General features: G+C 38.5%; 1 protein-coding gene and 1 pseudogene across 2 annotated transcripts; both read right to left on the bottom strand.

The window, feature by feature from the left end:
• Nucleotides 1-13,381: 13,381 nt before the first annotated feature.
• LOC105006721 (hepatic lectin-like) lies at nucleotides 13,382-16,557 on the bottom strand. Of its 2 annotated transcripts, XM_034291246.1 has the most exons (6): nucleotides 16,438-16,557; nucleotides 16,034-16,135; nucleotides 15,276-15,536; nucleotides 15,029-15,144; nucleotides 14,838-14,938; nucleotides 13,382-13,979 (listed from the first exon to the last, which is right to left on the bottom strand). In XM_034291246.1, the coding sequence occupies exons 1-6, from the start codon at nucleotides 16,532-16,534 to the stop codon at nucleotides 13,820-13,822; spliced, it is 837 nt and encodes a 278-aa protein (XP_034147137.1). In that variant the 5' UTR covers nucleotides 16,535-16,557; the 3' UTR covers nucleotides 13,382-13,819. The 2 variants fall into 2 exon arrangements, with proteins under 2 accessions (XP_034147137.1, XP_034147138.1); XM_034291247.1 differs by lacking the exon at nucleotides 16,034-16,135.
• Nucleotides 16,558-17,843: 1,286 nt separating this feature from the next.
• Nucleotides 17,844-25,918, bottom strand: LOC117594089 (annotated as a pseudogene).
• Nucleotides 25,919-26,454: the final 536 nt, after the last annotated feature.

Here is a 26,454-nt window from a genome sequence, read left to right as displayed (position 1 = left end):
TTTTATTTGTTAAACGTACTTATTCCTTTTGTCAAATACCTTTAACAAACATTTTTGCTCTCTCCAAATGTATAAGTAACGCCAAAAATAATGAACCATCATTTAATCTCTTATTACTATTCATAGTAAACTATTAAAATAACTTCAAAAGTATTATTTTCAGTATGTGTAGGAAATCTCATTTTTGAATGATATCATCAAGTGAAATATCAAGTAATCCTTCTTTCAGATACTGCCTCTCACATTTGATTTATATTACTTTCTAACAGGCCCTTTAAAAGGCATGTGGGTTTTTAATAACATTCTAATCGTTTTTTCTATAAAAACAATATTATCAAGGATTGTCTGGGAGAGTTGACCGAATGGAGACTGTGTCTTAATAAGACAAGCAGCATATTACACTGCATGATACTTTTATGCTGTTGATTTTGTATTTATAATACCAACAAGTGGAAAATATTAACAGAAACAGGTAATCATTTCTCCAGAAAACAAGATATTGTATAGTCAGAAAGAAAACACCATAATTCAGATATAAAATATGTATTAATTAACTCAAGTGATCTTATTAGTGTCTAATCAGACATTCTGACCATGACTACAGTAGAGGAGAATTAACGGTCTTTGCGGCATTTCTTCTTTGCCTTAAGAGGGAGGGCATTCTTGGGTTTCTACGGAGAGGAAACAAACAAGTAAAAAGTTAGACCATGTTACCATTATAGTAATTCTTGTGTATTTATTATTTGTAGTTAAGAAAATTTCCTTGATGGACTGCTCTTTCACAGTACCTGTAGAGGCCTCTTGAGGGCGATCTTCCTAAGACACAAGGTTCCTAGCAGGCAGGGGCCAAGTAAGATACACCAGGCCATCCAACCACTGCCTTCCAGAGCTTCCTGGGTCAGTGATTTATGGGTCTATATGAAGGAATGCGCTTATACAGCAGTTGTCATAAAATCTCAAAGAGCTTCAAGAACAAAAATGAAACAGCAGTACATCATGAGAGGTCAGCTGATGTATACAGTGTCCCTAAATTCTGCAATTGACTACAAAATATAGCAGAAGAGATAGCAAACAAATATAGATGACCTACAGAAGGCTATCAGGGATGGAAAAAGAGAATACAGGGATAAGTTGGAGTCTAACTACCACAGCTCTGACCCAAGACGCATCTGGGGTGGACTGCGACACATCACTGATTACAAAGATAAATAGCAGTGCTGCCCATCCCACTGCCTTGCTCCCTGACAAGCTCAACACAATTCCTTCAGGGAGGCTTAAAGAGGGCCAGGACCACTACACCCTGTCCCTAACCACAGCTGAAGTGATGGAGAGTCCTCAGGGGGTGCACTGACCAACTAGCGGAGGTTTTCCCCTCCATATTCAACCTCTCCATCTCTGTCTGTAGTCCCCTCCTGCTTCAAATAGACCACCATCATCCCTGTACCGAAGAAACCTTCCATTACCTGCCTGACTAACTACAGCCCTGTAGCACTGACCTCCACCATCATAAAGTGCTTTGAGCAGCTGATCAGAAATCAAATCTGCTCCCCCCTTCCTGACACATTGGACCCTTTTCAATTTGCATAAAGCTACACCCTCCTCCTTCCATGACTTTTCCTAAATAGGCGTATATTACATTGTTCCGTTGTCGGAATTCTAAACTCACAAACGGAATACTACTTAGAGACTGCCTGTTGGGCCCTGTCTGGGGCCTCCCCCGGGTAGGCCCACAGTGTCGCCGGACCCCCCGTCTCAGTTCCAAGGTTTTACGCTGCTATATTATTGTGCTGGGGGATATGAGGAATGCACTTTCTAACTTTTCTCAGTCTCCTCCAGTTTAAAATTTTAAGAGGAGATGAGGTCCTGGTCCACACCTGCGAAGTACCTGGTTTGGGGGGCCCATTGCTGTCCCTGTCCTTGTCCACCTGGTCATAATTTTGACCTAGTCTAGAATCAAATAGACTCTGGATTTAGCCCAGAGAAATGTATATATATTATTCTAATTGGACTTTTAATATCTCACCCGGCACAGCCAGAAGAGGTCTGGTCACCCCTCTGAGCCTGTGTCCTCTCTAGGTTTTTTCCTAAAATTCGGCCTTCTTAGGGAGTTTTTCCTAGCCACTGAAATCCAACACTACTGTTGTTTGCTCTTTGGGGTTTAAGGCCGGGTGTCTCTGTAAAGCACTATGTGACAACTGCTGTTGTAAAAAGGGCTTTATGAATAAATTTGATTGATTGACTATTCATCTGTTTTTTTTTACCCTGGTTTCCGACTTAATTGCCAATAGCGATTTACCCAAATGGTACCCAGGTGCTGATCACCCCTCACTGAATGCATGACATCAATGGATGTCAATCAATACTCACAGATGACTGATAGTCTTGGTTGAATTTGAATGAACTTACAAATGAAATTGTAAGGTTTCCAAGATTTTCATGACCATTCAACATTTTAATTACTGCAACATAATACAAATTATATAGGCTACTTGACAATTCAACTTATGTATCACACTTTACTGTTTTTCAATAGGAGCTTAAGCATTCTTGTGTAGGCTAATTGAACAAATGTAAATCTAAAATTATTCATGAAACAAAATACCAAACATTTTTTAGCAATCACTAATTCAACAAACTTATTACACCGTTACTGTTTTTATTTGGCGAGAAAAACCAAATCGCATACTATTATCTCTTGGAATTTTGTATGCTTATTTTACTATAGATTAAGATTCTCCTAATGTATTAGGCTAAATAAATATTCACAAAACAAAATACCAACAATCACCAATAATCAATTGAGCTTTCCGTTTTGTTAATGACAGAGGGGACAGAGCTGATTAATGGAGGGTTGGAAAAAATGACTCTATGTCCATTCTGGACTAACTTTTGGTTAGTGAATCTTTAGATAAATATGATTTTTAAATATGATAAATATGACTTTTTATATGACTTTTTTTTACATAAATATGACTTTTTCCTCTGTTTTTGGTTCAATAAATCTGCCTTTTGGTCCATGGACCTACCAACCAGCCCGCGCCTACTTCCTACCCTACACAAACCGTGACAGCTATAGAAATTAAATTATTCATACACAGGTAGCTTCTATATATCAGAGATTCTTAAAGTTTTTCACTCGCGACCCCAAAAAAGCACACATTGAGACGTGATGTGTGTTTGTTTTAAATACATGTCAATGTGGAAAATGTTGCCTCGCATAAGTAAGTCGATCCAAACGGAATCAGGACATCCATAGCCGCTTTGGTTTGGATAGTCATGGGTTTTCCTCAGTTACTGAAATCCAGAATTCAGCGAGTTTTGTTGTGGCAAACATTGCCTTTAAGGTCCGATCACTGGACAGCTCCAACAGTGCATCCTCCAGGTCGGATGACAGGTGATGCCCAGTTGGAAGACTCTACAGGAAGTATAGTCGTCTCTTTTGGGAAGTACTTCATAAAGAGATCCAGAAGGCCTTGGATGTGGTATCATTTCCGTCATGTTATTGAGATCCAGTTCAATGTCCTCCACAAACATTACGACATTGCCACTTGTAGCTTGCACAGCCCATCTCTCCTAATTTTTTGTGAATGCAACAATTTTATCAGACAACAACAATGGGCCTATATTTGTATTTGTACCTTGTAGTGATGAGTTACGTACATTCATTTTGTAGAATATACACAAGATCTGTCTGTGTGTCGAGGATCCAGACACAGTCAGAAAAATGCACACGTCATCACACAGCTCAAACAGGTGAGTAAGAATTTTCCCACGTGAAAACCACCTGATCTAACTAATTGGGCTTTGGACTAATGAAACCAGAGCTTGGTGGCAAAGTGGCAGCCAATCAATCAGGAGAAGGGTACACAGTTAATAACAGTTAATATCAGTCTGATGTGGCAGGACGGCTGGGTGAGGATATTTGAATATTTCTGGCTTCAAGCTTGTGATCGTTTGACTATAATACAATTTGACACAAAGTACATACTGTCTCAGAATGGTTCCAGTGTATTCCCAGACCTCAACACAGAATGTACCGCTGGAAAATTTGCCGAGACTGCTTGATGCCATTGCATCAGTGTGAACCAACATCTCTCTTGCACTTTTCCGACCCTTTTTAGAATCCATTCCAGAGAGAATTAACGGGCTGAACTGTGTGTAGTGGGATATTGCACCACTCATTCAGCCGTCAGTTTGAGTTATGAAGGAGGTGGAATCGATTGTGCAACATGCCATACACATTAATGTTGACCTTTTCTTACGTTTACCACAATGGATTGGGATTCCCCTGTTTCGTGTTTTTGCTTTTTTCCACCACCGACTAGACACTGAATTTGAATGTCAAACAACATAAATAAAATGTTTTAATACGGTTATTAAAAGTATGAAAATGTGCACCTTATTGCTGAAAAGATAAGATTAGATATAATAAAAATCATAAGGTATGCCTGCAAAATTGTAAAATGATTTAAGTAAAATATTTTTTATAGGTTTTACTTCATATACTTTTTTTATTTTAAAAGTAATTGTGTGTTTGCATGTCTGCCTATATGCCCGTGTTTCTACCTGTGTTTGGTTGTGGGTGTTTGTGCGTGTTTGTATGTGTTTTGCATGCATTCATACAATATTACCTGAATGTTAAATGACATACATTCCTGGTTTGGGCTTGTCAGCTCCTACATTGGCATATGATGGGCAATTAATATTTGTGCCAATTACATTCCCTTTATGTCTGTAGATTCCGTCTGACATCTTAGTACACGTGTGATAAAGAAAATGTCTTCTGTCTGCACTGTTCACTTTTAAGTGATTTGCTGGTTGAATTGTGAAATTAACTCACCATAGAGGATAAATAATGGTGTCACCATAAAGACAACATCATCGCTTATGTTGTATGTTGCTTGGTCTGTGTAGATGAGATAGACTTCCTGTTTTTCAGTGACAGTCCCACTGACAATCTGCCATTATTGAGCATTTGTGCATTGCGTTGAATCGTGCTGCAAATTACTGTGCAGAAAGACAATCTTCACAAAAGCATTCATAAAACCCAAACTGTGTAATCTGCAGCTGCTACATAATGTAACATACAAACTGATGGACTCTACTGTATGACTTTCACTCACTTCATGAGGATGGATTTAATCCGAGGCCATGACTGTCCTCTGAAATGTGTTTTTCCAAAACCGTTGTCAACTGTATGAAATAGGAACCCTAGAGGAAAGACACTTCAATTCTAAAATTACTTTAAAAAGGATCAATCACAAAGATCATTACTTAATTATCCATCTTATGAAGATGGTAAAATAGCTGTTTATTACATTTACCACAAACATTCCTCAATTAAAATTAATTTGATTCCTCCTTCAGCCACAATCTTCAACTTTCCTTAAAACACAATGGAGAACATGTTCCTATGATTGTAACCTTGGACATTCTCTGATGAGAAAGAGGGGAGGACATAAAATGTGAAATTGAGGAAAGACTATTGATATTTTCTACTTTGTCCTCTCCTGTTTTCTGGTATCCTCATACACCTTCAGAGGATAAACTGACTGATATGACTGAGCTAGATAAAGATGAAGAAAACTGCTGTTCATAAACCTCTGCTGTTTTATCATTTGTATGTGTATATATTATTTAATTATAGAATAAATCCCTTTGATAAAAATTATAACTAATACACACACACCCACCTAGACACATTACACCTTAAAGTTTCCCAGATACACAAAAGTTCCCCATTTGTGTCTGGTCTGTAACACATAGACAGACAAACACAGGTTTCAACAAATAAGTGAGTGACAAAAAAAACAAATGAGCCTAAATAAGTGTTTGTGAAAAATATATATAATTGTGAAAACATTATTTCTGATAGTTGTTTAAACTTCTCTTAGAAATGAATAGGACTATGTTGTTGAACATAAAATGTCTCATTATTATGTGATTCACAAGTCTCTTATTTTCAAATTTGTCTTGAGGAAATAACCTCTGCTCCCCCCCCAGTTGGAAACTCATGCCATCCTTTTGCCACACCGGGGAAAACATGTTAAAACTGCCACTGGTTGGTTCTATCAATAGTGATGACCTGAGAATAAACACTCTTCTGAGTAACTTCTATTGAGGAAATTGAAACACAGTTTTTGCCAGACCATGTAAGCAGAGCTGGCCAAGAACAGCAAATGTCTCTGACCGACCGACCCTTGTTAAATAGCATAGTAGTTAGAGACATGGAACCGCAACCAATACTGTATGTCCTGTGTTTTAATCTCATTACAGTCAAACCAGATTATGCATTAGGATCAGTTCTGGATAGGAGAAAAACTTCACTGGCAACAACCTTCAGTAGTTACATTATAGTAAGCATAAGATAAAACTGTTTACGTTATACTACAACTATTTGTGGTGGATTTTCGAAGTATGCATCCATGCATAATCTTTTGGAGTAGATCAAAACCCCTTGGGCTAGATCAAAACCCCTTGGGCAGTAAAAGAGTAGGGGTTTCCACGATTCTTTCGTCTTTTCAATTGATGACAAAATTATCCAATGACAAGATGCTATACCGACACTGGTCAAATGTATAGCACCGTGGTGTAGTGGTTAATGATCCACCCACTTATGTGGGAGACCCAGGTTTGAATCCAATGAGGGCAACAACATTCATCACTTTGTATTGCAGGCTGGCTGAACTAGGCTTGCTTGATTCCTTTTCTGCTTTAGATTCAACAATAAAATCCTCATTACGGGTGCATATACACCTGATACCTAAGAATTGACTGTATGGCGAGCCTCGCTTTAACAAGACTGGATGGTGGCTAATCTAGTTGTGTTCTGGTGCCATGCCAGATAATAAAGGTATCAACAATGTAATCTTCTTAATGTTTGTTTTATAAATTGATCGCATTCTCAATCTTAGACAGGATGGACCTCTTGAATTTCTGCTGGAAGTCGTTGCCCATGAAACCTTAAAGCGCCGGGTTGATCAAACTACTGGTTGTGGCTACAGTGGTCCCCACCATAAGACCAGCTCTGATGACATCCAGGTTGTAGTTTTGGTGGTTCAGCTCAAGCAGTATGAAGACATGGTAGGGCAGCCAGCAGAAAAAGAATGTAACCATCAGAGCAGTCATTACCCTGAGGGGCTTGGAGGACTTCCTCATCACTTACTCCATGTATAAACGAGGAAAAGGAGGAGTTACCCTGCCCGGAGGAAGCCCGGGGCCCCCATCTGGAGCCAGGCCCAGAGGGAGGGCTCGCCGGCGAGCACCTGGTGGCCGGGTTTGCCACGGAACATAAGGATGCTCATAAGTGTACGTGGTCCCCGAGCACCCTAGGCCGAAGGTCGATGATGTGTGTGTGTGATGATGTAAAGGGAGATGGGTGAAAATCTGTACATTTTGTCAAATTACTCTGTGTGAAAAATGCCCTTTTTTCTTTCATCTCTTATCTCATCTCATCTTCATCCGCTTATCTGGTATCGGGTACCTTTTTTCTTTCAGTTACTCTCAATTTGTGAAACTTGTCGATTGTGAGGTCCTCTCACCATCCATGTACTTTGACTACTCCTTCACTCCCTCTACCTGTAAACCCAGGACCCACAGCCTCTTACGACTCATCATAACTCAACCCAGATCACAATCACCAGAATTCTAGACACCTGTTCCTCATCTACACTCCCTATAGATAGTCGATCTCTGCCACTTCTTCTTTGTAAGGTATAATTTGTAGTTTAATTAACAAGCCTGTGACCACCTGTTACTGAAACTAGACTGACTGACCACCCGTTACTGAACCTAGTCAGCTTGTTTTTTTCTGTGCTGCCTTTGCCTGTGCCCCTTGCAGGTTAAATAAACATTGCCTTTTCACGATTGGAATTATAAGGCAAGGCAAGGCAAGGCAAGGCAATTTTATTTATATAGCACATTTCATTCATACACAATGGTCATTCAAAGTGCTTTACATAAAAACAATTTAAATATCCATTTGACAGAGGTACTGTTACAGAAATAAGAAAAAATAAAAACCATTAAGAATATAAAATCAAATACAGGAAGAAATAAGAAAAAAACGTTAAGAATATAAAGTCAAATACAGTTTAGAATAAAAAATATAATAAAATAAAGGACAGTGAAAACAGTCGGACGGACAGTGGCACAGTGCTCATTCATTAAATGCAAAGTAAAATAGATGTGTTTTGAGTCTGGATTTGAATGTGACTACTGTAGGAGCACATCTGATCTCTTCTGGAAGCTGGTTCCAGCTGCGACTGGCATAATAGCTAAAAGCAGACTCTCCTTGCTTAGAGTGAACCCTTGGTATTTCTAGCTGATGTGATCCTAATGATCTGAGTGTTCGTTTGGGTTTATATTCATTGAGCATATCTGCAATGTATTGAGGTCCTAGGCCTTTGAACGATTTATATACCAGTAATAATACTTTAAAATCGATCCTATATGTAACTGGCAGCCAGTGTAAAGACCTGAGGACTGGCGTGATATGATCATATTTTCTGGTTCTGCATCCTGGCCGCGGCGTTCTGTACGAGCTGCAACTGTCTTATGGTCTTTTTGGGAAGGCCAGTGAGGAGTCCATTACAATAATCCACCCTGCTGGTGATGAAAGCATGCACTAGTTTTTCTAAGTCTTGACTAGAAACAAAGCATCTAATTCTTGCAATATTTTTCAGATGATAGTATGCTGATTTAGTTATTGCTTTGACATGACTACTGAAATTAAGGTCTGACTCTAGAGACACACCGAGATTCCTGACTTGATTTTTAGTTGTTTGACCTTTAGAGTGAAGGTACGCGTTCACCTTGAGAACTTCATCTTTATTTCCAAACGCAATAACTTCAGTTTTATCTTTGTTTAACTGAAGAAAGTTTTGGCACATCCAACTATTTATTTCATCAATGCATTGGAGCAGGGAGTCAATTGGGCTGTAATCGTTAGGCGATAGGGCTAAGTAGATCTGTGTGTCATCTGCATAGCTGTGATAAGAGATTTGGTTCTTTCTCATTATTTGGCTCATTGGGAGCATGTACAGGTTGAATAGGAGTGGCGCAAGAATTGAGCCTTGAGGAACTCCGCATGTCATGGACGTCCACTCAGACCTATGGTCTCCTATACTCACATAATACCCTCTTGCTTCTAAGTATGACCTGAACCATTTTAGGACTATCCCAGAGAGCCCCACCCAGTTTTCCAGCCTGTCTAGAAGTATGTTGTGATCGACAGTGTCAAATGCAGCACTGAGATCAAGTAGTATCAGCACTGATAATTTGCCTGAGTCAGTATTTAAGCGAATATCGTTTATTATCTTAATGAGCGCTGTCTCTGTGCTGTGATGCGGTCGGAAACCAGATTGAAAATTGTCAAAGTATCCGTTTGAGCTTAAGAATTTGTTCAGCTGATTGAAGACAACTTTTTCAATGATCTTGCCTATGAAAGGAAGATTTGAGATCGGTCTATAGTTGTTTAATATGGTCTTATCCAGATTGCTCTTTTTCAGGAGGGGTTTGACAACACCAGTTTTCAGGGAGTTTGGGAAACTTCCAGAGAGAAGTGAGGCATTTACCACTTTTATGAGATCTACTTCTAAACAGTTTAACACACTTTTGAAAAAAGATGTGGGAAGTGCGTCAAGGGCACATGTTGATGTTTTAAGGTGTCGAACAGTTTCTTCCAAAACTTTGCAATCAATTTCTTCGAAATCAGACATAGTAACCACATTCTCAGGTTGTGGTTGGATCTGTCTGACCCCAGCACTACTCGAGGATATGCTGATCACCTTTCTGATATTATTGATTTTCTCAGAGAAAAAGAATGCAAACTCACTGCACTTGCTGTCTGAGAGCATTTCACTGGGAATCTGGCTTGGGGGATTTGTTAGTCTATCGACAGTAGCGAAAAGAATGCGAGTATTATTTAGATTTCTGTTTATAATATTTGAGAAAAAAATCTGTCTAGCTTTGCCTAATTCCATGTTGAAAGCATGGATGGTGTCTTTGTAGATGTTGTAATGGACTACAAGTTTTGTCTTTCGCCACATACGCTCTGCTTTTCTGCATTGTCTTTTCATATTTTGCACTGCTGTCGAGTTTCTCCAAGGTGCTTTTTGTCCACCATTCTTCCTGACTTTCACAGGAGCAATATCATCAATTACACTTTTAACCTTTGAGTTAAAAGAATCAAGGAGAAAATCAACAGAGTCAGCAGATATGCTTGGTGTTAAAGATATGGCCTTCATAAATAGTACACTAGTGTTCTCATTTAAGCATCTCTTCTTGACAGACACAGATCTAACTTCAATGGTAGGAGAGATCAATATATCAAAGAAAATACAGAAAAGATCAGACAGTGCTACATCCTTAATAATAATTGATGAAATATTTATACCCTTGCTGATAAGTAAATCTAGAGTGTGTCCACGATAGTGTGTGGGTCCATGTACATGCTGAGTCAGATCAAAAGTTATTAAAACTGTTTTGATTTCTTTTGCCATATTGTTTTCTGCATTATCTATGTGAATGTTAAAATCTCCAGCAATAGCAAAACAGTCAAACTCTGAGGAAATTATTGATAACAGTTCTGTAAAGTCCTCAGCAAAGGCTGGAGAGTATTTGGGAGGTCGGTAAATAGTGATAAGTAAAATGCAAGGAGCACCTTTTAACACAATACCCAGATATTCAAAAGACTGGTAGTTCCCAAATGATATTTGCTTACATTGATAGACATCTTTAAAAAGAGCAGCTACTCCCCCACCTCTCCTCATTGATCTGCAGACACTCATAAAATTAAAATTAGGAGGGGATGCTTCATTGAGAATTGTTGCACTGCAGTTGTCTTCTAGCCAAGTTTCATTTAGAAACATAAAATCCAGGTTGTATCTAGTTATTAATTCGTTGACTAGAAGTGATTTATTTTTAAGTGAGCGGATGTTTAAAAGTGCTAACTTAACAGTCTTACTTTTTGTCCCCACAGTAATTCTAGTTTGACGTGCAATAGGCACTAGATTAGATGGGCTTGCTGTGCGGCTTTTGAAGGCCTTAGACTTTCTATCATGTAATAGAACAGCAATAGAGAAAGATACAGGCACACTGGGTTCCCGCTTGTTCTGTAAACATTTGATAAAGTTGCTGTTGTCACAGCGGGGACCCGACACATATCACTGAGAGCTGGTATCAGTTGTTTTTGGTACACCTCGAACAGAAGGAAGAGGGTGTGGGCCCTGGCGTTGTGATCGAAGATATCTCACAGGAGGAGGGGGAGCTGGGCCCGCCGGCTTTGGTGGTTGAGGAGCCAGCCGTTTTTTGACCGGTATCTGGGGGCTTGCAAAAGAGTGGGATAATATGGTTCCAGCACACACCAGTTTCTCCATTTTCTCTGGGAAGCATAGATGGGGAGATGCTGGAGAAAGAGATTAAGTATGTGGTGAGAGGGTCTTTTTCTCAGGTGTAATCTGAGGCTGTGATATGTTGCAGTATATTTTGCTGCAATAGATTTCGCTGTTTCCCTGGCTGTTTTTCAGGATGTCGTCCTTTGGTGCTGAATCTTGTAGCACTTCTATTATGTCTGTGACATCTAGTAAGTTGGCAAACCTTGGTGGGCAGGGCTCAGCTGAGATTGTGTCCATGAGCAAGGGTTGTTGTGGCTGAGTGGTGTTATCATTGTCCTTGTATAATCCGTTGACCGCATGTCCATTTAGGTGCTGAAGTGAAGTCCTGTGGTCATTCATACTGTGTCCAGATGTGTGTGTGCCATTCTGGTTGTGTGGATTGGCAGAAGGATGACGGAGGAAGAAGTAGATATTGTCCTTAAGCACTCTTGACCTCAGTTTGTTTGGCTGGTGGCCATTTTGTTGAAAAGACTCCAGAAAAGATTGAAGTTGTCAATGAAGTTCACTCCTTTTATATTGCAGGTTTTTTTCAGCCATGTATTAAGCCCAAGCAAGCGTGAAAACCTGTTTGTTCCTCTTGCTGGGAGTGGTCCACTGATGAAAGTTTGAACTGTCAGTCTTTTAAGTGTTTCAAAAAGTTCATTGAAATCCTTCTTTAGGAGTTCTGACTGCTCTTTATGAATGTCATTCTTCCCCACATGAATGACGAGTCTATTTGCAGTCTTATGTTTCATCAGAATGTTCTGAAGTTCCCTGTTTACATCAGAAGTTGTTGCTTGTGGAAGGCAGCATGTAGTTGTATCCCTGCTACTAATGTTTTTGATTATGGAGTCACCCACTATCAGAGTCCTGGGCTCAGCTGTGCTCTGAGCTGAATGCCGCTGTCTGCTCAACCTTGAGTGCCTGTTAGCTTTAGAGTTAGCTACTGGCTGATTCAGTCTATGTTCAAACACATTCTTCAAGTTTGGGGATTCCTCATTCAATAATACATCAAATCTGTTCTCAAGATGTATAGGCGGTGATAGGAGACCAGTGTTTGCAATCCTTGTCAGAGCCGTATTTGGGGTAGAGGATGCTACTGCGGCAATATGTGATACTCGTGACAGTCTGATGTCTCGAGTGCCTTTAGGTTTCGCTCCCTGTTTATGCCATCGATGTGTAAGTCGATCGGCTTGTTTCTCTACACTCAGTATGGTCTGTTGAGGAGCATTAGATTCATGGGACTCACCGGCTGTGTGCTGAGGGTGTCCATGATGGAGCTCTGTTGTGTGTTCCGTCTGGCTTGGTGATCCCACAAATAACTTTGTTTCAGGAACTGCAATCCTTTGTAAAAGTTTGTGGCAGTTAGTACAGCAAGTCGATTCCAGAAGAGGCATTTTCTCTTATCCTTAAGAGTGTTGGCAGTTTTTTATTTTTTTTTATTTTTTTTTCCCGGAATGTAAGCTTTCTGTGGGAGACTGGTTGTATAAAAAAAATAATTCTGCTTTTTTGTAGTAATCCAAGCGTTTGAGCACTGTGCTGATTTGCTGAGTTTAAAATTAGGTGGTAAAAGGAAATAAAGTATAAGAATATAAAAGCGATAGAGCAAAGCACGGAGCAGTAAGCAAGAGCGTCCGAACAGTTAGGATGTTGCAGGTAGCATATAATCATCTGTCAGGTCGTATTCATTACATTGAGATTCTAATTTCTTCTTTATAAGTAGATTAATTTTCCCTCTAAACTAAGATGACCCCCAGTTTCCTTTGTAATTACTGTTTTACTCTTCTGTCACAAACAAGTGATAATAAAGGGATTCCTATGTGGTCATATAATGAACTCTGTTACAAGACTGATGGAGCTCAGCATTGATGCTATACAGTATGATGAAAGTGAGAATAGAGATTTGTATGCTACTATATATTGTTAATTCAATCATCTCCTTTATGCTTAAAATGAGCACTCTTGGAAACAAACATGAATAAATAAGAAGCCTCATGGGGGCTAAAAATGACAGGTTCCTCTTCAATGTGGTTGTCAGAAACATGGAACTGTGACAAAATTGTTTTAAGGTATCTACCTGCAATGGATATTTCTCAATACACACAGGACAACATGTTTAATACTTTTGTGCAGATTGTGTGCAACTAAGACTTGTTGGATGTGAGACAAGCAGAATCACAATAATAACTTTTGCAAATGACATTTATAATAGAACAGTCAACCAGTCAAGCCTGATTTCTCTAATCAATAAATCCTACAATTTTGCAATGCATTTGATATTATTTTAAAGGCAAAATTCAGATCAGTACTGAACATTAAAATCAACCCCTGCTCTCCATGGCTGTAAGTCAATTTGGATACACATTTTTGCTAAATGGCATATTGTTTATTATTTGTGTACTGTCTTAATGCATTCTGATTGTATAGTAGATAACAAAGTATTTTTAATAATTGACTTTTTCACAAATCCAGTTAAGTTGTGTGTTACATGTAAAGTCATTCCATTTCTTAACAGGATCACTATACCAAAAATTATTTATCCCTGCACAGTCCTCATCTTTGTTTTTATCACCACCACTATTTGGCTCTTTTTCTCCCCAGTACCTGTAATGAGAACAGCACAGAGAACCAGAGAGTCAGAAACTGGTAGAGAACAAATTCATAAATCCAAATTGCTGATATTTTTGAAGGTTAAAGAGACAGCAGAGAAGTTTATCTACCTCACAATTGAATGTGGACATGGGACTACCTAGACTACGTAAATCAATGGCACCCCGATATCGTATGATATGATACGTTATGTTAGTTTACATTAGAATGAGCTACTAAACGTATGGTACATTATGAACTGGCTAAAACGCAACATATCTTACAAATGCCTTTACAATGTATAATATGTTACGAATGCTATTAAAACATAATATGAAATGACATCAAACAAACGTATTTAACGAATGCTGCGAATTTGCACTAAATGAATTAGCCTCCTCTCAAAGCAAGTTCCTGTCAGGAGCTCAGGGTGAGGCACCCACCTGTGGAGCGGAAGGTCCCTGGTTTGAAACATAGCCTAGATTTTTCTTTTCTGGATTATTACTCTGAAATTTCTTTACCTAACATAATATAGCTAACGAATTTGGCTGTCAAAGATTTACGTAAAATGGTCTCCGTAGTCCCCTGAGACCAGGTTGCACAATCAAGTGGAAACCATCTTTCTATAACTGCATTCAATATTCAAGGAAGTTGACAACTAGCACTGATTAAATTGTGAAAGAGCCTTAGCACAGTGACTAGACATTTAACAGTTTTTATGCTAGCTGTTACTGTTGACATCTAGCATAAAAGTAATTGAACCAATGCTAGTAATCATTGGCTTGCAAAACAACCTCAACTTTATTTTGACATTTAAAAGATACTTGAATGATATCCATAAAATTTAGTTTCATACAGAATATAATCTCTTACGCTGTAGTCAGAGGTGTGCCATCCACCCATCTCCAGGTCCCCTCAGCCTCACTGTCAGTCAGACCAATCCAAGTATGTATGTTTAATGATATTAGAAATTTCTATCAGAGAAAGATTATGATGTTGTCAATAGCATCGAAATAAACCAAGTCAAAAGAAATCTATAAATCTTTTATGGACCTCCCTCTCACCTGTTCCTTTTGGTTGTTTATGATGACTAGCTTTGCCCCTCTCTTCAGACAGTCCTGGTTGGCATATTCCCAGTTATTTCTTTCCATGGAAACATAATAGTTGCTTTTGCCAAACACTGTTTAAAAGAAAAGCAGTAGATCAAATTACATGCTATATGTGTTGAATCCATTACAGTTTCTAAAATCAATGTAAAGACTATTTTCATGAGGATCAAGATTGAAAAGAGAACCAGTTCAGTTCATTTACCATGTAAAAAGCTGTCTCTCTCACTCTGTAGTTTGTCTCTCTCACTCTTTAGTTTGTCTCTCTCACTCGGTAGTTTGTCTCTCTCACTCTGTAGTTCGTATCTCTCACGCTGTAGTTTGTCTCTTTCACTCTGTAGCTGGTTTCTCTCTTCGGTCATGTTTTTGTAACTAAACTGTAGCTGGTCTCTCTCTTTTGTCAGGTTGTTGTAGTTAGTCTGTAGATTGTCTCTTTCTGTGAAGTATTGATGCCCAATGGCTCCATCTGTAAAATTCAAGTTACATAAAGGGCTAGTTGATGGATTCCATCCTTTATTCTACATATATTTTACCCAGATTTTTTTCTCTGCCAATTTGGGAATATGATGTGGGGGGTAGTTCAGACTTAACAATGTTGCTTCCAGCACTCTATTGTTTTATGTACTTTGATATTGAACAACATTTTCTAAATGTATGGGCATTCGGATCTTGAACAGCCATAATAAAGACTAAATCCAATGTGTTGGCAGAAAGAAGCAAAATGTTAAGTCCACGTAATCAATTTTACCCCCTTTTTCTCCCAATCCCACTGTACGACCTTGTGCCACCGCTACAACAGTCCCTGTGGAGACGGTGGGGTCATAGATCACCACAGGCCTCCTCTGTAACCAGTCCAATTACTGCTTCACAGACTGCTGTTCACAATGATCCATTCTTTCAACAAGAGAATACGCTCTTTAAATGTTGTCAGTTTAACTTTAGGTGTAAGTGAATTAAACTTACAGTGGACAGACAGTCCTATGATCCTAACCAGAAGCAGAACACACAGCAGTCCCAGACTCACTGCAGCAATACCAGAAGGTCTTTTCCACCACTGACACTGCACTGTATTAAATATTGAAATACAGATAATTAAAGTATAAGAATGTGCACTCCAATGCTGAAAAGATAAGATTAGTCGAAAGATAAGTCATAAGCCTGCTAAAGGTCAAAATAGTAAAATTATCAAAGCAAAATAAGTTTTAATGTATTTTATTTCTATGTACTGTTTTCATTTAAAAATAAAGTCTGTGTGTGCATTTCTGCCAATATGCCTGTGTGTGTACCTGCGTGTTCTTGGGTGTGTGTGTGCATTTGTGTGTATTTTGTGCCTTCAATATTACCTGAATGTTGACTGACAACCCTACCTTGTTTGGGCTTGTCATCTTCTTCATTGCCATATGTGGGGTAATCAATGTTTGTGTCAATAACATTCCCGTCAAGTTCACAGATTCCCTCTGACATCTTAGCACATGTGTGATAAAGACAAGGAGTGATTTAGTGGTTGAAATGTGACAAACTCACCATAGAGGTTAAATGAAGGTGTAACCAGGAAGATAACATTGTGGCTTTTGATGGAAGTAGCTAGGTCTGAGTTGTTCAGGGAGACTTCCTGTTATTCAGTGACAGTCACACTAAGAATCTGCCATTATAAATAATTTGTGCATTGCATTGAATGGTGCTGCAAATCGCTGTGCAGAAAGACTAAAAAGCAAAAGTGTACATTAAACCTAAATTGTGTAAGCTACAGTTTTTTTAGTGTAGTGCTTTAAACACAACACAGTTTATCCAAAGTGCTTTACAGAGAAATGGTAAACAGAGATGAGAAAAGAACATCATTACACATGCACTAATATGGCATGCACTCAAATATAGCTTGAAGTATTTGTAATTCTGTTATCTGACTGCCCCACCATCTATTCTCTCTTCCCTCCCCTCAATCTGTTTCCTTCCTCACTTCCTCTTCTGTTATCTGTACCTCTTCTTTCCTCTCTTCTATCCTCTGTTCCACTATGGTCTACTTTCTTCCCTTCCATGTACTTTGTTGGCAGTTGACTTTTTGTACCACTCTGTACTTCATTATCAAGACTATTGTCTCCCCTGCCTACTAAAGTAATGTGAATACTTCTTATAAAAAGGCAGAGCATAACCTTTAAGAGATGGTAATAATAATTTATCTTAATTAATAAGGTTATTCAGATTCAAGTATAATACATCATTTAATCCAACTTTTAAGTTGCCTGACACTTGTCCCTGCTCCCCCATTCTCTTTTGTCGTAACAGCTTAAACTATTTACTCCTGAAGAAAATCACACTGAAAACCGATACATTTGTGTTGCATTTAATGTTGGATGAACAATCATGGATAAGCATGGAAATAGTACTGTTAGTGTTGGCCAGCCAAACTTGCTAGCTAACAAGCGGTTACTGAATGAGGAGATTCACATCAGATGATACTTCTCTGGGAGTAAAACATTAACATCAATGTGAATTTCTACGGCAGTCTGCCACAAATGACATGTTAAGAAAAATTCCTAGTTTGTGGTTAGCTGGAACATTACTTTGGTTTATTTGTCTGTGAAACCCATAGAAATGTTGACTCAAACCAACAATGTTCTACAACTAGATAAAAGCAAGAAGATTCACTGACTTACAGTTACTTTGATCACTGTATTTGCCTAAACATTTTAAGAATTTAGATTGCTCCGTTTGCCTCTTTAATGCGTAGAGAACGTCACAGATTCGAAAATACTGTTTTTTCTTTTGTTTAATTTTAAAAAATCTCAGAAGGAAGAATCAACACCTCCTTCTCATATTGTCCCATCCCTGGGTAGGACTTGAGGTAATCTCAATAACATGTCGCTATCTCAAAGCAGGATTGTTTTCCAAATGTATTATTAATGTCCTTGTTGAGAGATCTGGATGCAAAGAATCTAATACAAATCTAATCCAAACAAATCTAATAATTTGTTTAACTTACCAACAAAATCATTTCTGGTTTTCTGTATGTGATTAATAATAAATTATGGGGGGTTTTCAACAGGCAGAGAGCATCAGTCAAGAGGAAATGCAGGGAGTGGAAATTGAAGGAGGTTTTGTACTCTGTTCTATTGTTTTGGACTGCCTTGTTGAACTGCATTGTATTGCAGAATAAGCAAAAATAGCCTGAATATGATCATGTGGAAGAACACTTGTTCTTTTTTAATCATTCCTTTGCTTTATTTGCACAATGGAAAATATTTCAGGCCTCTTCAAAGGGCTCATTGGTCTTTTCATCTGGAAGACATTGCTTCTTCACTTGGTTGTACATTTGCTCAGTGCAGCCTTCATACATGTCATCAACAGAGTTACAGGCCATGTCTAAGGGTCTGCAGACAGAGATGCACTAGTCTAAAGAGCTCAGACCCAGGAAACTACTAACCTGCAACCATCCCTCCCACACTGTCACACAGCAGACAAACCTTTCACTTCTTCTGTAAATATTGTTACTTGTTGCTATCGGGCCTTAAAAGTAATTTCCAGGCCATTAATTAATGTGCTTTTCTTTCTATCAAGTTAAAATGTACTCTACTACTAAGAGGAAAGCGGTAAACATTATCATGTAAATTACAGGATAACTCTGATGCAATGATTAAAACTTCAGGTTCTCTTTGTCGAAATCTGTGTTACACAAATATCTTTTATCATATTATAAATTGGGGAACAACATGTTTTTCTTCAGGGATGATGGAATTAATAATACAGGTTTGTAACAGATGAGATGGTTAGTATGAGAGGCTTATTTGTGTAGAGATACGTACACTTTCCCATCAAGTTCAACATTGATAAAATCTGAACTTCTGACTTTACTTTTCAGCTGTTTTGAAACAGCACTGTGCTGTTATCTTGAGTGTGGATGTTTGCAAATGTGAGGATGTCCATTTACGAAAAGTATAATTCAGTTTAACGTAGAACTTGTGTTTTGGCACAATTTCAGGAGAACATATGGAGGAGACATACATTGAACAAAATTATAAACGCAACACTTTTGTGCATTGATTGATACATGAGGCCCCGGGTGGGTGTGAACTCCACAGCACAGACATCTGTCTCCAGCCTTACCTGAATATAACACTATGTCCACCAGAGGGCCCCCTTTGACTCAGTCCCTGTGTCTGAATGTCTGTGTGATGTTTTCTCTTGTCCTGTGGTTTGGAGCAGAGATCTGGAGTTCCATATTGACCACAGATACTGAGATATAATGTGTGTGTGATGCAGTAAAGGGAGACAGGTGAAAATATGTGTGTTTCTTCAAACTACACTGGGTGATAACTGAACCTACTGAGATCAGAATTTTATCTTACAAGTAGGTGAACTTTCCCTTTAAATCAAGATGACCACCAGAGTTTCCTTCGGAATAACTTTTCACAAAACAAACGATAGGTAATGGGATTTCTATGAGTCTGTATTCATGACCTCTGTTTGAAGACTGATGGAGCTCAACATAAATGTTATATGACGAAAGTAAGAATACAAATATTTGTATGCTAAGAAATATGGCCAATCTGATCATCTCCATTGTGTTAAAATCCATTGTACACTCTAGTAAATAAACATGAATAAATAAGAAGTGAATCCCCATGGTGGCTAGTTGTGTTCCTCTCCATTTTTGTTTTCAGAAACATAGAATTGTCACTTATTTGTTAATATGTCACAAAAGTATGTCAGTATATTTTAGGACAACGTGTATTGTATTGATGCTTTGGCAAAACTTGCGCAATGTTTTTCCTGCCAATAAAGCAATTTAATTGTAGTTGAATTGAAGAGGAGAGAGTAGGAGAGAGAAACGGAAAGACTGGGGTTTTTAGCACATTCATTTTTGTCCTTGTGAAACATATGGTTGTAAGGGAATTTGGATATTCATTTTTGCTAAATATTATATTGTTTATTGTTTGTGTACAGTCTTTATGCATTCTGATTGTACTGTATATAACAAGGTATTGTTATTCACTGACTGTTTCACAAATCCAGTTAAGTTTAGTGGTACATGAAAGGTCATTCCATTTCTTTACAGGATCATTATAACAATTCACAATCTCAGCACAGTCCTCCTCTCCATGGGTGCCTCCACCATTATCAGGCTGTGGTGGTCCCCAGTACCTGTAGTTGGAACAACACAGAGAACCAGAGAGTCAGTCACTGGTAGAAAAGAAAACCTACTGTAAATCCAATATGCAGATGTTTTTGAAGGTTAAAGAGACAGCAAGGAAGTTTATTTACCTCACAACAGTCAGAAGAAAGTGGAAACCACCTTTGAAGTATTGATGCCCAATGTCTCCAACTGTTAAATTCAAGTTATATTAAGTGTTGGTTCATGGATTCATGACCCTTAGGTCTAACAGATTTTACCTACATTTTTTCCTCTGCCAATTTCCTGATGACCTATTTGGAATTATGATGTGGGGGTAGTTGAGATTTAACTATGTTACTTCCAAGCACTCGCTTTTTTTAATGTATTTTGTTACTGAACAACGTTTTTAGAGGTCTGGGCAGACCGATCCTGAACTGCATTAGTAATGACTTAATCCAGTGAGTTGTCAGAAATTAGCAAAATGTTATGTTTTCGCACAGAAACAGAAAGGTCAGTGTCTGTCAAGTATTCACGTCCATTGATCTTCTCCACATTTTATTGTGTAACAACATGCATTCAAAAATGATTCCATTAGAAGTTTTTGCCACTGATCAACACAAGAAAGTCCATAATGTTAAAGTGGAAAAAAGTTCTCAATTAATTACAAATATAAAACAAATATAAAACTAAAACGACTTGTAAAAAAATAAAATAATTGATTACATTCAGCCCTTGTGTCAATATTTGGTTGAGGTTGCCTTTGGCAGCAGTTACAGTCATGAGTTTTTTTGGATAATTCTCTACCAGCTTTGTTCATCTGGATTTAGCAATGTTGCTCGATCAAGTCAAATGAGGATCTTTGGGTAACAGCAAAGTTTCATTCTTTTAACAAGGCAACATGTTCTTAAAATGTTGTCAGTTCAACTTTAAGTGGAAGTGAATAAAACTTACAGTAGACAGACAGTGCTATGATCCCAGGCAGAAGCTGAACACACAGCACTCCCAGACACACTTCAGAAGGTCTTTTCCAACACTGACAATACACTGAATCTGAATGTCTAAGAATAAAACTTTGAAATACGGTTATTAAAAGTATGAACATTTGTACCTTATTGCTGAAAAGATAAGATTAGTTATAATACAAATCATAAGGTAAGCCTGCTGTAAAATAATTTAAGTAAAATATTTTTTATAGGTTTTACTTCATGTACTTTTTAAATATAAAAAATAAGTGTGTGTTTGCATATCTGCCTATATGCCCGTGTTTGTACTTGTGTTTGGTTGTGGGTGTTTATGCGTGTTTGTATGTATTTTGCATGCATTCAATATTACCTGAATGTTAAATGACATACATTCCTGGTTTGGGCTTGTCAGCTGGGCAATCAATATTTGTGCCAATTACATTCCCTTTATGTCTGTAGATTCCGTCTGACATCTTAGTACACATGTGATAAAGAAAATGTCTTCTGTCTGCACTGTTCACTTTTGAGTTACTTGCTGGTAGAATTGTGAATATAACTCACCATAAAGGATAAATAATGGTGTCACCATAAAGGCAACGTCATCGCTTATGTTGTATGTTGCTTGGTCTGTTTTCATGAGATAGACTACCTGTTTTTCAGTGACAGTGCCACTGAGAATCTGCCATTATTGAGCATTTGTGCATTGCATTGAATCATGCTGCAAAACATTGTGCAGAAAGACAATCTTCAAAAAAGCATTCATTAAACCCAAACTGTGTAATCTGCAGCTGCTACATACTGTAACATACAAACTGATGGACTCTACTGTACGACTTTCACTCACTTCATGAGGATGGATTTAATCCGAGGCCATGACTGTCCTCTGAAATGTGTTTTTCCAAAACCGTTGTCAACTGTATGAAATAGGAACCCTAGAGGAAAGACACTTCAACTCTAAAATTACTTTGAAAAGGATCAATCACAAAGTTCATGACTTAAGTATCCATCTTATGAAAATTGTAAAATAGCTGTATATTACATTTACTACAAACATTGCTCAATATTACAGTTTTTTACAATCGCTATGACAGTTTTTTCAATACATTTAACAAGTTTCCTAAACTCTTAACGCACCAACACACCTAAAACACACAATTGGCAAAACGGTTAATTTCATGCTCAAAATCACACATTGTAAACTAAACTCCAAAACTAATTTACAAAATACAATAATACACTAACACAATACACTATGTCTAACAAAACACTGCAAACATGTTTCAAAATCAAATAATTATTCAAAACACTAACACATGTTCTCTTCCAACAGGAACATTTAGTCAATCATAACACAATGACAAAAAAAACACTATCATTAGCTAAAATTACAGAAACTGCATTATTTTATGTATCAGGTCTGCCCTTATACAATAGACAGTATATTGTATTGATCATAGATTGTGTTTTGCACTGCAGTTTCTTTTGATGCCTCTCTACATTTTTGTTTTGTTGGGTTTAGGGAGGTAGACGTTGAATCCTTAGAGGGACAAAATACAGTTACATTTTAGAGACCGGAGGCATACAGTCACTCTAATACTGTAAATGGTAAAATTACTGTATTTACACTTTGCTGTAGGAAAAGCAATATCCTACCTGTTGGTTTCTCTGAAAATACGGACAATGGATGCCACGTGTCCCGGCTGAGATTTGGCTGTACTCGTTCACCAGCCTCTCTGTATGATAGCCCGTGGTTTATGACATGGTCAATGATAGTAGCTCTTACTTGATCAGTTACCCTAGCTCTGGTCCTTCTTTGAGCGCCACCACGCATTCTAACTCCTCTCCCTCTACCTTGCCCCACTCCTCTCCCTTGTCCTTGCCCCACTCCTCTCCCTTGTCCTTGCCCCACTCCTCTCCCTTGTCCTTGCCCCACTCCTCTCCCTTGTCCTTGCCCCACTCCTCTCCCTTGTCCTTGCCCCATTCCTCTCCCTTGTCCTTGCCCCACTCCTCTCCCTTGTCCTTGCCCCACTCCTCTCCCTTGTCCTTGTCCCACTCCTCTCCCTTGTCCTGGTACTCGTCTTCCTCTCCCTCGTGCAGGCATTTCTTTCTTTCTTTCTTTCTTTCTTTCTTTCTTTCTTTGTGTTGCTCCATATTGTTCCTTTTCCACACAATATAAGCCCAAAGAGTACTCTTTTAGAACATATGATCATGCGATTGAAAGAACCTCAACACCTGAGTGTGCTTCCTGGATGGGAATCAGCTGTGATTTATATATTTGCATAACTTCAATAAGCTGTTTCTCATTAGCAATGGAATAAGATACAGGGAATATATTTGTGTTTCAATTCACAATATAAACAGCTGTTTACCTTGACTTTAGCCTGTAAGGTTAGGTTTAGAACATGGTGTTATCTGTTCTGACATACAGTGTAAAAGCATTTGTAAATTTGACTGTAAAATTACATTGTTTTGGTCTTGGTTGAGCTTGTGTGTAAAAGAAGTTCAAGCATTTTAAATTTGTGTTAACTGTATGCATTTTGTGTCAAAGCAACAAGAAATGTGTTAATTGTATAGCCTACAAAGATGGATGTTGTGCTAGCCGTGTTAAGAGTTTAGGAAACTTGTTAAATGTATTGAAAAAACTGTCATAGCGATTGTAAAAAACTGTAATTTGATTCCTCCTTCAGCCACAATCTTCAACTTTCCTTAAAACACAATGGAGAACATGTTCCTATGATTGTAACCTTGGACATTCTCTAATAGGGATGAGAAAGAGTGAAATTGTGAAATTGAGGAAAGACTATTTTCTACTTTGTCCTCTCCTGTTTTCTGGTATCCTCATACACCTTCCGAGGATAAACTGAATGATATGACTGAGCTAGATAAAGATGAAGAAAACTGCTGTTCATAAACCTCTGCTGTTTTATCATTTGTATGTGTATATATTTTTTAATTATAGAATAAATCCCTTTGATAAAAATGATAACTAATACACACACACCCACACACCTACACACATTACACCTTAAAGTTTCCCAGATACACAAAAGTTCCCCATTTGTGTCTGGTCAGTAACACATAGACAGACAAACACAGGTTTCAACAAACGAGTGACAAAAAAATAACCCTAAGCCTAAGTAAGTGTTTGTGAAAAATATATATAATTGTGAAAACATTATTTCTGATAGTTGTTTAAACTTCTTTTAGAAATGAATAGGACTATGTTGTTGAACATAAAATGTCTCATTATTAACATCTGCTCCCCCCAGTTGGAAACTCATGCCATCCTTTTGCCACACTGGGGAAAACGTGCTAAAACTGCCATGGGTGGTTCTATCAATAGTGATGACCTTATTCAGAGCTGAGTATAAACACTCTTTTGAGTAACCTCTATTAAGGAAGTTGAAACACAGTTTTTGCCGGACCATGTAAGTGGAGCTGGCCAAGAACGGCAAATGTCTCTGACCGACCGACCCTTGTTAAATAGCATATTAGTTAGAGACACGGAACCACAACCAATACTGTATGTACCGTGTTCGAATCCTATTACAGTCAAAGCAGATTATGCATTAGGATCAGTTCTGGATAGACAAAAACTTCACTGGAAACAACGTTCAGTAGTTACATTATAGTAAGCATAAAATAAAACTGTTTACGTTATACTACAACTATTTGTGGTGGATTTTCAAAGTATGCATCCATGCATAATCTTTTGGAGTAGATCAAAACCCCTTGGGCTAGATCAAAACCCCTTGGGCAGTAAAAGAGTAGGGGTTTCCACGATTCTTTCGTCTTTTCAATTGACGAAAAAGTCAGTTATCGTCACTTATATTGATAGTTATTGTATCAATGGCATTCACGAATGAAATAAAAACGAACGTCGTTGTGCCATAAAATTAAATAGCTTTGTCATGTTCACGTTCAGTCCCGATAGAAATTATGACTAGTCCAATTATTAAGTTACTGTAGTAGATACTAGTAAGCCTATTACTGACCAATAAGCTTTTATAACGGCCAGTGGCAAAAACCATAAGTTTCATAGATGCTATTTGTGGTGAACGTAAACATAATAAGGAACGTTTGTTAGTTGCACACAATGCTTAATGGTGTCTAGCGAAATATTTAAACTTGGCGTGATGTTAACGCATGACAAAATTATCCAATGACGAGATGCTATACCGACACTGATCAAATGTATAGCTCCGTGGTGTAGTGGTTAAAGATCCGCCCACTTATGTGGGAGACCCAGGTTGGAATCCAGTGAGGGCAACAACATTCATCACTTTGTATTGCAGGCTGGCTGAACTAGGCTTGCTTCGTTCCTTTTCTGCTTTAGATTCAACAATAAAATCCTCATTACGGGTGCATATACACCTGATACGTACTTATTGACTGTATGGCGAGCCTCGCTTTAACAAGGCTGGATGGTGGCTAATCTAGTTGTGTTCTGGTGCCATGCCAGATAATAAAGGTATCAACAATGTAATCTTCTTAATGTTTGTTTTATAAATTGATCGCATTCTCAATCTTAGACAGGATGGACCTCTTGAATTTCTGCTGGAAGTCGTTGCCCATGAAACCTTAAAGCGCCGGGTTGATCAAACTACTGGTTGTGGCTACAGTGGTCCCCACCATAAGACCAGCTCTGATGACATCCAGGTTGTAGTTTTGGTGGTTCAGCTCAAGCAGTATGAAGTCATGGTAGGGCAGCCAGCAGATAAAGAATGTAACCATCAGAGCAGTCATTACCCTGAGGGGCTTGGAGGACTTCCTCATCACTTACTCCATGTATAAACGAGGAAAAGGAGGAGTTACCCTGCCCGGAGGAAGCCCGGGGCCCCCATCTGGAGCCAGGCCCAGAGGGAGGGCTCGCCGGCGAGCACCTGGTGGCCGGGTTTGCCACGGAACATAAGGATGCTCATAAGTGTACGTGGTCCCCGAGCACCCTAGGCCGAAGGTCGATGATGTGTGTGTGTGATGATGTAAAGGGAGATGGGTGAAAATCTGTACATTTTGTCAAAGTACTCTGTGTGAAAAATGCCCTTTTTTCTTTCATCTCTCATCTCATCTTCATCCGCTTACCCTGTATCGGGTACCTTTTTTCTTTCAGTTACTCTCAATTTGTGAAACTTGTCGAGTGTGAGGTCCTCTCACCATCCATGTACTTTGACTACTCCTTCACTCCCTCTACCTGTAAACACAGGACTCACAGCCTCTTACGACTCATCATAACTCAACCCAGATCAAAATCACCAGAATTCTAGACACCTGTTCCTCATCTACACTCCCTATAGATAGTCGATCTCTGCCAC

Source organism: Esox lucius, chromosome 25 (genome assembly GCF_011004845.1).
Source record: "Esox lucius isolate fEsoLuc1 chromosome 25, fEsoLuc1.pri, whole genome shotgun sequence".
NCBI lineage: Eukaryota > Metazoa > Chordata > Actinopteri > Esociformes > Esocidae > Esox > Esox lucius.
Note: the sequence above shows the minus strand (reverse complement) of the source record. Positions and strands in the feature narration are given on the sequence as shown.